The 13,184-nt window shown below is 44.7% G+C and overlaps 1 protein-coding gene across 1 annotated transcript; it reads right to left on the reverse strand.

Annotated features, from left to right (window-relative positions):
- Positions 1-1,560: 1,560 nt before the first annotated feature.
- LOC135212002 (basic proline-rich protein-like) lies at positions 1,561-3,229 on the reverse strand. Its single transcript, XM_064245313.1, has 3 exons — positions 3,163-3,229; positions 2,865-3,026; positions 1,561-1,781 (listed from the first exon to the last, which is right to left on the reverse strand). Exons 1-3 carry the CDS (start codon positions 3,227-3,229, stop codon positions 1,561-1,563), a joined length of 450 nt encoding a protein of 149 aa, XP_064101383.1.
- Between the last annotated feature and the right edge of the window lie 9,955 nt (positions 3,230-13,184).

Here is a 13,184-nt window from a genome sequence, read left to right on the forward strand (position 1 = left end):
TATATTCCTGCATACTGCATACCTTTCAAAATCAGAGAACAGGTAGAGAAAGAGGTCAATAAATGGGAAGAGGAGGAATCATTAGGCCTAGTGTGTCTCCATACAACTTTCCTCTGTTAGCAGTGCCTAAGAAGGACGGTTCTGTCCGTGTATGCATCAATTTTAAACAATCCTTGACCATTATCCAGTCACATGCCTACCAGATCTTTTTGTAGAAGTCGGGGGACATAATATTTATGGCTCAATTGATTTAGTGCAGGGTTTTCTGCAGGTCCCTCTCAGTGAGAGTAGTCAGGAATATACGGCTTTTTCAGTGCCCAAGGGACACTGATTTTACGTGGATGCCGTTTGGTTTATCGGGCAGTCCGATGACTTTTACCAGGTTGGTGAACACAGTTTTGCACAGGTTATTGGGAAAAAATTGTTGCTCTGACACATAATACAAACCCTCGGTCCTTTAACATAAGGGATGTACTTACGGCGTAGCTGGAATTACGGCCGTTGAATCTTGAACAAGGTGGTTAGGCAGTAACTACCATGGGGCAGGCTAGCCTGCCTGGATGTAAACAATGAAGATGTGTTTGTGAGCTCCAGCTGACTGGTCGTTGATCTTTTTTCCCGGTGGGATCCTTTTGGTTTGTTTTTTTGTTTTGAATAATTATGCATATATGGTGGTTGACATTAATACTAAACAAAGGTTTGTGCTTGTTTTTCAATTAATATACAAACCCACTTTTAGTGATAGCTTTTGTAACCACCCCTCTACTTGTGTTAAGAGTCGGCGGCTAAGGTGTGCCAACATATTACGTGTTTACATTCTTTCACACTTTAACACTGGCTCAGACCTGCATGAGGACGAGATATGTATTTAACGTGAGGATGAGACATGTATTTAACGTAAGTGATATTGATCCTGTAACGGGACATGTATTCATCTGGAAATTACGTTTACGCTTGGGAATTACCAAGGGAACTTCAATTTGTCTGTGTTTTGTTGTTATGGTAATTTCTCTTCTCCTTCTTCCTTTCACTCACTATCGGAAGATGGTAGAAGGATATGGGCGTGCGGTGTTGATGTTGGGGGATCTCCTCTCACTTCGGAGGGCGGTGCCCTTGGATGCGTGAGGAGTATCCTCATTACTTTAATATTTTTTCCTTATTTTACAGACTAGTGGTGATTGTGTTTTCAGCAGTATTGGTTGGATGCTCTTCATATTGGTTATCCTAACCTTGGAATTGTACCTATGACTCGTAGCATGTTGCGTACTGATCCTCGAGTGTGTGTACTGATCCCCTGCTGATAATCATATTCATTACCACTACTACCCGGGATTTATGTCACTGGATGAAGCTGTCGCGCTGCCCGATGAGTTTTATCTACTCCTGGTGGTAGAAGTCTGGCAGAATTCGGAGGAACCAAAGAGGAAGAGAGCTCGTCAAGTGTTGTCATCCTCCTCTTCGAGATCATCATATCTTCATGCCTCCTCCCCTTTGACTTTTAAGGCTTTGCCATAAAAGAGAAGGTGGTCTTCCCCCCCAAGAAGTCTCGTCATGGGACTTCTAAGGGTCTGTCTCGCTCTGGTGAGACAGGTGGGTCTTCCGCTGGTCCTCCATTTCTCCGGGAACAGTGCCCGTCTCTCCTTCCTCGGGGATGAAGCAGACGGGGACCATGGAGGTACCGGCCACCGCTGGTATCTCCTTTCCCAGTTCTGGAGGTTCCACCTCCAGACCGGGAACCGTCTCGGCCGCCCGCTTGCGAGCGTTACCGAGTGTATGGTCACCTACGGGTGACGTGCAGCCAGGGTCCAGACTGCTGAGTATGCTCACTGTATCAGGACCCAGGTACGGAGCGGTAGATGGTAGGAGTTGCTCGGGTGACTCGCCAAACCGGCGATCGCTCTCGCAGCGATCGTCCGGTACCCAGGGTTGATGTGACGTTCCCGCGGGTCCATGCACGCAGAGACCGGTGGATGCGGGCCATCCAGCCCTCTTTTAATTAATTTCTTTCTTTCAGAGAGGTTTTGGCCTCAATGGGGACTTGGAAGAGTCGGAGGACGGTATCGGCTGTCGCCTGTCAGGTGCATGCTCAGCCCCACCCAGACGACGGGACCAGTCTCAGGGGTGGCAGATGCTTCACCTGCCAGGTAAGAGTTTTGTAACACTCCTCGAGGAAGCGTTCTCTCCACTGCTGCTCCCGCAGGTCCCTCTGGACAGGTGCAGTTGGGCCGTGTTGCTACCACAACTGCCCCAACTCCGTCCTGGATTAAGGACCTGTCGGCTGTCCTTAGGAAACTGGTGAAGAGGAAGTCCAGGAAGAAGAGGAAGGTGTCGTCGTCGTCTTCTGCTGCCTCTTCCCCTTTGACTTCTGAGGCCCCCCAGCTGAAGAAGAAGAAGGTAGCCTTCTCCTCCCCTAAGAAGTCTCGCTCAGAAACCTCTAAGGGTCTGTCCCACTCCGGTGGAACAGTTGGGGCTTCCGCTGGTCCTCCTGTTCCTTCGGGAACGGGGCCTGTCTGGAAGGAAAAAGAAGACGGGGACCGGAGGGGTACCGGCTAACACCGGTACCTCCTCTCCTGGCACCAGGGAACGTCTTGGCCGCTCGTTCGTGAGAGGTACCGAGTGTACGGTCGCCAGCGGGTGACCGTGCAGCCAGGGTCCAGGCAGCTGAGCCTGCTCACCGCCAGGACCCAGGGACGGAGCGGAAGACTGGTGGCAGTTGCTCAGGCGACTCCCGCTAGGCCAGCAATTGCTCTCGTGGCAATCTGCCAGTTCCCAGGGTTGACATGAGGTTCCCACCAGACCGTTCACATAGCGAGGCTGGGAGGAGGCTCCCCCCCCTTGGCCACCGGGTCCAGCCTCGCCTGTACCTGGTTCAACCTCGCCTGGACCTGGTCCAGCCTCGCCTGGACTTGGTCCAGCCTCGCCTGGACTTGGTTCATCCTCGCCTGGACTTGGTCCAGCCTTGCCTGGACCTGGGCCAGCCTCACCTGGACCTGGTTCAGCCTCGCCTGGACTTGGTCCAGCCTCGCCTGGGCGCGTTGAGAGGACAGTGCCCGCTTTCACTGTGTTAGTGGACACTATCAGTCACCCGACCATCGCTCCCACTGGGACCGGACGACTCGCACGACTGGTAATAGCTCCCCTGATGCACGAGACCGACGCTACCGTCCTTGGTCCAGCGCTTCTCCGGAAGGGGACCACTGGTCCAGACCTGCAGCTCGACGGCCACCATGGTTGGTGATCGCCTGCAGTCCTCCCAGCCTACTGGTTCTGCTGGTAGGAAGGGGAGGAGCGCTCGTAGCAGCTCTCCTGATGCAAGAGACCGATGCTCCGTCCTTGGTCCAGTGCTTCTCTGCAAGAAGACTGCTGGTCCAGACCGGCAGCTCGATTGTCACCATGGGTTGGTGATCGCCTACAGTCTCCCAGCCTACTGGTTCTGTTGGTAGGCAGGGGAGGAGCTCTCGTAGCTGCTCCCCTGACGCAAGAGACCGACGCTCTGTTCCTTGGTCCAGTGCTTCTTCGCAAGAAGACCGCTGGTCCAGACCTGCAGCTCGATCGCCACCGTGGGTTGGTGATCGCCTGCAGTCCTCCCAGCCTACTGGTTCTGCTAGTAGGCAGGGTAAGAGCGTCAGGTCTCCCTCACCTGTCCCTTCAACCTCCTCAGGCTACACTGGGAGGAACGAGGCGAACAGGAGTCACCGTGATGAATGCACTTCTTATGGTCCGGCCATGAGCCTGGTTCAGTGTTGGGACCACAATCCTCGCTCAAGTGGTTGGAGATTGTGGGGGGCTGCTGAGGACGATGACGCTTCCCAGACTCTCGGAGTGACCATCATGTGACGGTTCCGCTGGACCACACACGTACACACCGGGGTTGGCTCCCCCTTCAGTCCTCTTGAGAGGTTTCGACCTCGACGAGGACTGGGACGTGTTGGAGGATGGTATTGGCTCTCTCCTGACAGGTGCTTGCTCAGCCCCACCCAGACGACGGTCACGGTGGCAGCAGACGTTTAGCCTACAGTACGAGTTTGTAACCCTCCTCGGGAAAATGTTTTCTCCAGACAGTAACATTTTCCTAGACTCTGAGCAGCCATCACCGTTGGGAAGGCGAGCGAATGTCCTATCTTCCTCCCCCATTCCCTCTCTCCCTATGGCTGCAACGGGAAGGGGAGGGATCCTGCAGAGCGTTCTCCGTAGGATTCCACGTCGGGGACTGCGTTCCTGGAGGGATCTTCGGGTCCTACCAGACGTAAGTCCCCGTCGTTGAGGAAGGATCTTGCCCTATCCTCGATTTCTACGTTAATCGGGAGGACCACCACCCGATGATCGTCTGACGAATTCGGGGGGGGGGGGGGGTGGTGGGGGTGGCCGTGTTTCGCCGAGCGCTTAGAATTCTTCGGAGTTTCTAGCACTCTCCGAGTGTTCTGGTCTTCTACGATCTGCTAATACTTGGGTAAAACCACGGTCCAGAGTGGGCGAGACGAGAATCCCAGATAATTGTTACTATGATAATCGGGAATCTCGCCGAATGCTCGAATTCCTGGAATTTCTAGCGTTCAAGGGAAGTACTGCTGCTGAAGGAAGAATATCTTGGGAGGGGCTCAGCCCGGATGGACCTGACGGTCCGTCACCTCAGTAGGCAGCCAACCCCGGGATAGAGAAGAACGGGTGGGAACATCCAGTTCAGCTTGAACTATCGTCTTCGTTATCCTGTTATTACCGTAAAAGTCTTCCTTCAGGAAAACTTCACCTTCGCTCTCTTCTTTAGAGAATGAAGGGGGTCAGCTTCCAGTCCTTATTCTTATTCCTCAAATGGAAGAGAATTTAGGATGGAGGTCTATATGTACAGGAACCTACAAATATACTACGTATATTGCCCCCACGACATGCTTCTGTTATCAGTTGAATTGTCCGAGGTGTAGGCACATACCGTACAGGTTGTGACCGAGATGAATAGTATCTTCTTAATTGAACTGCAACTCGGGACTGCCCTGCAAACCTCCCAGGAATTACCAGTTTCGATTTTGAGATACTTGTGGTATTGTTACAACAACAACACCACAGCGTTTGCATTCACCGAAATCCGTTTCGATTAAATGCAAATGCTCGAGCGTTTTTTTTTTGTTTTGCACTCGATGGTTCTAGCCGAATGCATTCCTTCTTGGAATGGATTACCTTGCAACTCAGGATGATGAGTGAGCAAGAGATAGTGGTGTATGGGCTGCCTGCCAGCCCTGCCTGCCGCAGCCCAGTACCAGCTGGCTCTCCGAGATAGTACGGTCGGATATTGTCTCTCTCCTCTACGATGATTGACTACCGAACTGAATCTCTGTCCAGCAATCACAGACTTAGGTCTCTGGTTGGCTGGAATTCTCGCATACATGGATGACCATCTCTACTGCATCGCCTTTGACGTTGTGAGAATTTTCAGACAGATATCTCATTAGACTCGCTATCATCTTTCTGTTTACCTCACGGTAACAGAAGTCTGTAGCCTAGTCTCCCGCTGCGATGACGCGGAATGATTTCTTCAGACATCTGAGTTTGTCTTCTAAATATATCTCGTATTCGTAGGTGTGCAATTGTTCATTGTCCACCCAAATTATAGATGTATAACGGAAGACATTGCCTGTTCCCCGCCCTGCCAGCTCTACTTCCAAGTATATAGATGTCCTCCCTGATTCAGCCCATGAGAAGCGATTCTTCAGGCAGTACAATCCCTGTGTTTTTATTACTGAAAAGCGCTCCGCTTTCATTGCAACTCCGACTTCTCACCGAACAGCAATGAAGTAGCGGTTTAGCGTTTTCAGTCCTCTGTAAAACAACAGGGATTAAGCCGTCTTCACGGGTTGGTGCCATCGGCAGGACTTTTCTATATTCGGAATCTTGAGAGTTAACTTCTCTCGATTCAGCTGTGAAGACGTAAGTCTGCATTCACCTATCACCTTCGTCTTCAACGGCACATAGTATTGTTTCTCCTTAGTTGAGATTCAACTACTATAAGAACTGTCTTGCCGTCAGGGACCTCGGTCTCTAGAAGGCAATTGACTTTCGTCTGTGGGGCACATGCCTTGAGAGAATCATCATCTTGCTTTCCAGTATCGTTGGCAACAGATAGACGATTTGTATGGTCTCTCGGCATAACCGCTCAAAAGGCGAGGGTCACGTGACTACGCCTCAGATGCATGGACGGCTTGCCTCACACAACTGAACGCAGTCAGTCGGCAGCTGTCGAAGCATCTGAGAACGTCACGAGCTACGCTGTGGACTTTGTATTGGTTGATCCAGATCAGTCATTACTTCGTCCTACTGGCGTGTTCCGGTACCCATAACTATCGACACCCACCATGGGGTGTCGGTGTCTTTATTCACTGTGGAGACGACAAGACCGTGAGAGACTTCGCCGCATAGGGATACGAAACCACAAGAGACTTCACTGCAGTGGGATACGAGACCACGAGAGACTTTGCTGCAGATGGATAGACCAGTAGATGGGTACTGGACATCCCTCCGAAGAATATGTCGGACAGGAAGATGGATAGGTCATTGCGACCCTATCTTTCTTTCCCTTCGGGACTGCCCACAGGTCCTTGGAACCTCATTTCCCTGGAACAGTGGTGGATGCTTGCAAGATGTGTTTGCTTACCCAGCTCCTTCAAGAGGACAAGTCGCATCTCGTCCATGGTGTGTAGTTGTAGAGGTAAGAAGGATGCGAGAGTGACTGGCTCTCCCCCTTCCACGCCATGTCTCTCCATTCCTCGTCCTTGGGATTGAGGATAGGACTGGATGGTTGGACGATTGATGTGGTAAGCTTACCCATAGAGCATCCTTTTTATGTTTCTTATCAGAATCATAGAAGCAATCCCGCTCCTTCCTTTAGCAAGGGGAGGAAGGGGACTGACAATAATGCAATCCTTCCCAGAACTTTGCATTAATGTTTCCGACGCCAAATATTCTTCACAGCCCTTTTTCGGATGAGTCACGATCCCTCACTCATTTCGAAAAGGCCCAGAAGTCTGACTTTTGATCTGATTAAGTTGTCAGAGGCAGCAGGGCACTCCTCCTCGCTCTTATGACCAGGAGGAGCAGCCTAAGTGTGCATAACTCCAGTCAGTTCTAGAGGCTCGCTCAGATTCCTCCCACCAATCAGTGAGTCTTCCTTGTGTTAAAGGACCGAGGGTTTGTATTACGTGTCGGAACAAATCACAATTTGTCGTAAATTGTATTTTTCGTAACTATACAAACCTGAGGTCCTTTACAGATATGCCCACCTCATACCACCCCTCAATCTGAACCTGGGCCGAAAGGCAAAGTGGAGTGTTTACATCCGGGCAGGCTAGTCTGCCCCACGGTAGTTACTGCCTAACCACCTTGTTCAAGATTCAACGGCCATAATTCCAGCTACGCCGTAAGTACATTCCTTATGTTAAAGGACCTCAGGTTTGTATAGTTAGGAAAAATACAATTTATGACAAATTGTGATGTTGTATATATGGATGACATATTAGTCGCAACAGACACGATTGTGCAATACCTGGAAGTGCTTAAGGAAGTACTCAGGAGGCTTAGATTAGCAGGGTTGAAAATTAAGCTAGCTAAGTGCTCGTTCTTGAAAAAGCAAATCACACATTTAGGCCATGTCATATCCAAGGAAGGGGTTAGAGTAAACAATGATAAAGTCAAAGCAATAGCGAAGTTTCGCATCCCGAGATCAAAGAAAGAAATTAAGTCCTCTCTAGGTATTGCCGGTTTCCTTCGTAGGTTTGTGAAAGGGTTTTCCAACATAGCAGCTCCCCTAACAGATATATTGTGGGAAGACGTTCAATTTCAATGGGGGAAACCCCAGAGTGATAGTTTTCAAAAACTTAAGGACATGTTAATGAATCCCTCAGTTCTGAAATTTCCAGATTTCAGCAAACCATTCACTTTAGTGACTGATGCCACTCAGGAGGGTATAGGTGCTTGCCTTATGCAAAAGTTTGATGGGAAATTCAATCCTATAGCCTTTTATAGCAAGAAGTTTAGGACAAGGGCAGTAATGAAAGATCAATGGATACCATAGATTAAGAAGCCTTTGCAATAGTATCAAGTTTGGTTCATTTTAAGATGCTATTGATGGGGAATAAAGTAGAAGTCCTTACAAACCAACGCCATTATTGGATCTTTTTAATAAGCCCGATTTGTTGCCTAAAAGAGCTTGGTGATTTCTAACTATTAGAGACTTCGATGCAAAACTCAAATATATAGAAGGCAAATTAAATGCAGTAGCAGATGCCCTTAGTAGAAGTTTTTATGACAACGAAGGATTTCAAGTTGCGCTAGTCACTAGTGATTCTGTACAATGGGATATGGGTCTCATAGAGCGAAGGTAGGATGAAGATGAAATTTTGGCAGACGCAAAAGCGTTTCTTAGAGAGGAATTAGTCAGGAAACATTATAAGTTACCTTTTTCGGGTTTAGCGTTAGATGGTAATCTATTGGTCAGGAAAATTTAATATAAATTGAGAACTAGTGAAAGTAAAGGAGACACGACACAGATCGTAATTCCGAAAGTCCTAATTCCAGTGGTTTTGGATATAGTACGTTGCAGGTTCGGTAGTCCACACGTGGGGAGAAAAAACGTATAATGAGGTGTGGGCTGAATATATTTGGAAAAACATGGGGAAAGATGTGGAAAATTTTGTGAAAAACTGTACAGTATGCAATGCTTGCAAACCTGCAAGGATAACTTCCTGCAAATTAGGGTCATATCCGATACCAAGTAGACCTTTTCAGAGAATACATATGGATATCCTAGGAAATTTTTGTGAATCTAGATATGCGAATAAGTAATGGTTAGTAATAATAGATGAACTTATGAGGATGGTAGAAGTAAATATAGCATTTTTCAATGGTATCATTTGTAGATATGGCTCACCCGAGGTTTTATTGACCGACAATGGCAGAGAATTTGTAAACAAAACTTTAAAATGTTTGGCGGAAGTCATGGGGATACAGAAAGTAACAATTATTCCATACAGACCTGAAGCTAATGAGTTGTGTGAACGAGCAAACAGGAAAGTGCTCGAAGCTCTCAGGAAGACTGTAGGTGGTAATGATAAAAACTGGGATAGATATATTGATGTTGTTAGACATAATATCAACACTATGGTTAGTGATTCTATTAAAATGTCTCCATTTGAAGCTTTGTTTGGTTGCCCAGCACGAGGCACATTCGATCTGTTAACTATACTTCATCATGGAGAAGATACAATCGAAGCATTAATATCTGCAGTAAGAGAGAGACATGCTTGTCTCAGCCGTAATCTTGAGGCCACGACCCGAGAAATGGTAGAAAGAAGTAATAGTAGAGCATCTGATCCTAAAATCAATGTTGGAGACAAGGTATTTCTGAAAATCACATGAGAAATGAACTAAATTACAAATTGGCTCCGAAACTTGAGGGTCCTTTTAGAGTCGTTGAGGAAAAGACTGGAAAGAGATTTGTAGTCTTAGAGGAAAAAACAGGTCTGTCAAAATTAACCCATATATCAAAACTGAAAAGGGTTGCTTGTGGTAACTAATATAATGTCGCGCAGTTGCATTTTTTTTTCTGGTTTCACAAATTGATGGTGAAATGTGTTTAATGTTTTTTTTCTTTCATTTCTTCTACTATTTTTCTTATGTGCAAACTGCGGTGATTTGGCGTAAGAACCAGACGTAATTATTTTACATGGAAAATCGGGTTGAAAAGTATGGCAAATTTCTGTTAAGCTGAGAAATATTATGATAAGCACGTGGTGGTTCCTGTGTGTATGGGCTTATTTGGGCTGAAATTTTGCGGTTTTTTGGGTGGTTAATTTTTGGGGCTGAATTTTTTTTTTTTTTGCTATAATTTTTGGTGGTGATCTGTGGTTTTACAAGCCGAGAGGGGGTATTGTGGTCCTTTTGGTTTTATGGGTCCCCGTGAAGAGGTTGTATTTTTATATTCACCAGTGGTTATATTTGGTGGTATGTAATGGTTGAATTCTGGTTTTCTGTGGTTTATATCCCAACGAGGTGGTTATGCGGTTTTATATACTTTTGGTAGTATCGTGAATGAGTTATGTTTTCAAGGACAATTTTTGGGTACCTTTGTGGATGTCCTAGGTAAAATTTTGTGGAATAAGGTTATATAGTATCAATAAAGATTTTTGTGGAATATGGTTATATAGTATCAATAAAGATTTTTTTGGTTGCGGTTTTTTCCTTTCGGAGTTGATTACTCGGAGATTTGCACTGTTTTCAGGGATGTCGATTATGATATTCCATGGGGATGAATGTAAGGGGTCAATTCCAGTCGATTTGATAAGTTGCGGCAGCATATTCCATAACAATACATACTGCGTTTATGTGGAAAAGTGCTGGATTATACATATGTTTTTTTTCTCTCCGTGTACATTTTGTAATGGGAAAAGTTCAATTATTATTTTTTTCCTACAAGGGATATTTGTAATCATGGTTAAGCTTTACATAGCATTTCTATTATAGACAGGAGGCAGAATTTATCGGGGTATATGTGTCAGATAGAAGGGGTTTTGGCATTATATTTCATGGAGGTTAATTATATAAACAGTACAGGGGTTTTGCTGTATAGACATTATGGGGGGTTTTGATAGTATATTTGTCAGATATAGGATTACTTGTGAGGATTCAGTGGGTAAAGATCATATTTTGTTTTAGTGAGGAGTTTATTTTTAATGATTACTGAGATTGGGTATTTTAGTTAATGACAGATTCGTGTGGTAAAGCAAGACTTTAGTTATTCTATGATCACGTAGACTTTTCAAATACGGACATACAATGACTTTAGAGAATTCCCGACTTCACACGATGGTGATGACAGAAACAGCTTGGTTCTACAGTACCAGAGGTCGAATCTATACACGAGCGGCGAGGTTATGGATCGCCTTTGCAATGGGTGAGATGTCATTGGTGGATCGTCTCAGGATATGTTCTGGGACAAATCGGGAGTCTACAATCTTCTACTAGGCGCACTTGCATGAGAGTCACAGGATATTTTGTTGACAACAAGGTGGTGGTTACGATTCCTTCATCAGTAGATGTTGAATCTACAGTTCGGCAATGGGGGGTTGTTGGATATACTTACAGGGGTTGCAGATGAATAATGGCGCATGCTGAATTGTTTCGAGAGGGTTCACATGCTAAGCCTGGGTCTACAATTATTCGACAAAGGTGTTCGTGAAACACTTACATGGAACCACAAGGCAGTTCAAGTTCCGCCTATCTTGGAGACGGTTACGGTCCCACCGTTGGAGGATAATTACGATGATGAATTCTTCTTCGACGAACGCTACACAGCTCCAGTGATTGCGGTTATGGTATCCATAGTGATAGTTGAAATATGTGTTATAGGAGCTATCTTGCAAACATTATGAACCAGTATATACCAGTTGCTGATGTGGTGTGCGACGGGAGTGCACAAAAGACATAGGTGGCCGAGCCATCTTAAAAAAAGGTGTGGTACTGAATTGTTAATCTCAGCATTTTCCGGTTAGAGACAGAGGCGCTTAGTGATAAGCGCTTGGCTCCTCGAAGAATGCTGAAATGAAAAACAGCCAGGAATGGTGACCTATGCGACCTGAGGTTGGCGACACCTCAGAGATCAAATAATTGGATCATGCGGCCGCCCGTCGTTGCTAAGGCACTCCGCAAGGCGTGTCTGTGTGTGTGTTTGTAGCATATGATGTATGGGCCTTAGTGATAGGTGATGAAAAGAAGGGAGAGCACTCTTTGATTGCTTGTGTCATTGTGCAGAACACACCTGGAGGAGGTTTGAGAACACCCATCACAAGGTAGAGTAATACGAGACTTTGGAAAAGTTACCCTTTGAAGTGAAAAGAGAAAGAGAAGTGTAGTGCGTACACATTCATTTTAATTAACTTTTACATGTGGAGTGGTGTAATAAATGTCTCTTTATTTCAGATGGGTTCATGGGACCATATAAGAGAATAGGTTCTCTAAGACTTTAATGACCATTAAATGGTGTAGTTAATCAGACAATGAGATATAGGGGGATTGTTTACTTAAACCTGGTTCAGGAGAAGAAAATGACAGTTTACGGTTTTTTTGGGGGGTCAGACTTTATTCTTTTAACTCTTCTTTAATGTATTCATTTTATTCCATTTAATATTAGCTAACTTGGGAAATAAAAAGTATATTTTTGTATCTATGGGAATTCATTAGCCCAGTTTGCATTTTTTGTTTAAACGAGTGTCATTTGGTCCTACAAACTCATTTAATATATATTACAGAATAATATATATATAAATGATAGATATAGATATAAAAATATATTGATAGATAGAGATTATATAGATATTATATATATATATATGTATATGATATTATATATGTATATATATACTATAGTATATGTATATATATCTATATATATGTATATATATATATATATATATATATATATATATATATATATATATATATATATATATATATATAGATAGATATATATATATATATATATATAGATATATATATATATATATATATATATATATATATATATATATATATGTAAGTGTTTACATAATAAAAATATGGAATGTTAGTCCATATATATAAAAGTCTAAAACTAAAGAGGTCAACCAGATTGCTTGCAGGAATGTGATCAGACTAGAGACGCTAAAGATGACGTATACAATAAGTATGTAGGCTAAGATAACATGCCGTCACCTGTAGTCATTCAATTGTTTATAAACATTAGTCCAAGCTCCCTGCTTGAGACAACTACCCCGACCTATAATTCAAACGGCCTACGTGATCTGTAGCGTGTCTCATTTTGATTGTGTGTTCGTATGAAACTACGTCATTTGTATGTATGTTCATATGTTCGAACTACTGTCTGTTCCTTCATAACTTGTAACAGAGATGGTAGACGAGCAGAACAGAGTTAGCTATCGTCATTAGAAGACCTGTACCTCTTTACCTAAGCTTTATCATGTAGAGGAATAGGATTAGCCATCATCATTGGCAGAAGCGATCAAGCTATCGTTATTAGAAGACTTGTACAATCATATCTGATCTTCAGCATGTAAAACTTCAGAAGAATACATATATTTTTATATTTCGTGTTTTCTACAAGAACCTCCTCACCATGAGTTTAACACATCGTCGTAATAACCAAC

This window comes from Macrobrachium nipponense, chromosome 11 (assembly GCF_015104395.2).
Source record: "Macrobrachium nipponense isolate FS-2020 chromosome 11, ASM1510439v2, whole genome shotgun sequence".
Lineage (NCBI taxonomy): Eukaryota > Metazoa > Arthropoda > Malacostraca > Decapoda > Palaemonidae > Macrobrachium > Macrobrachium nipponense.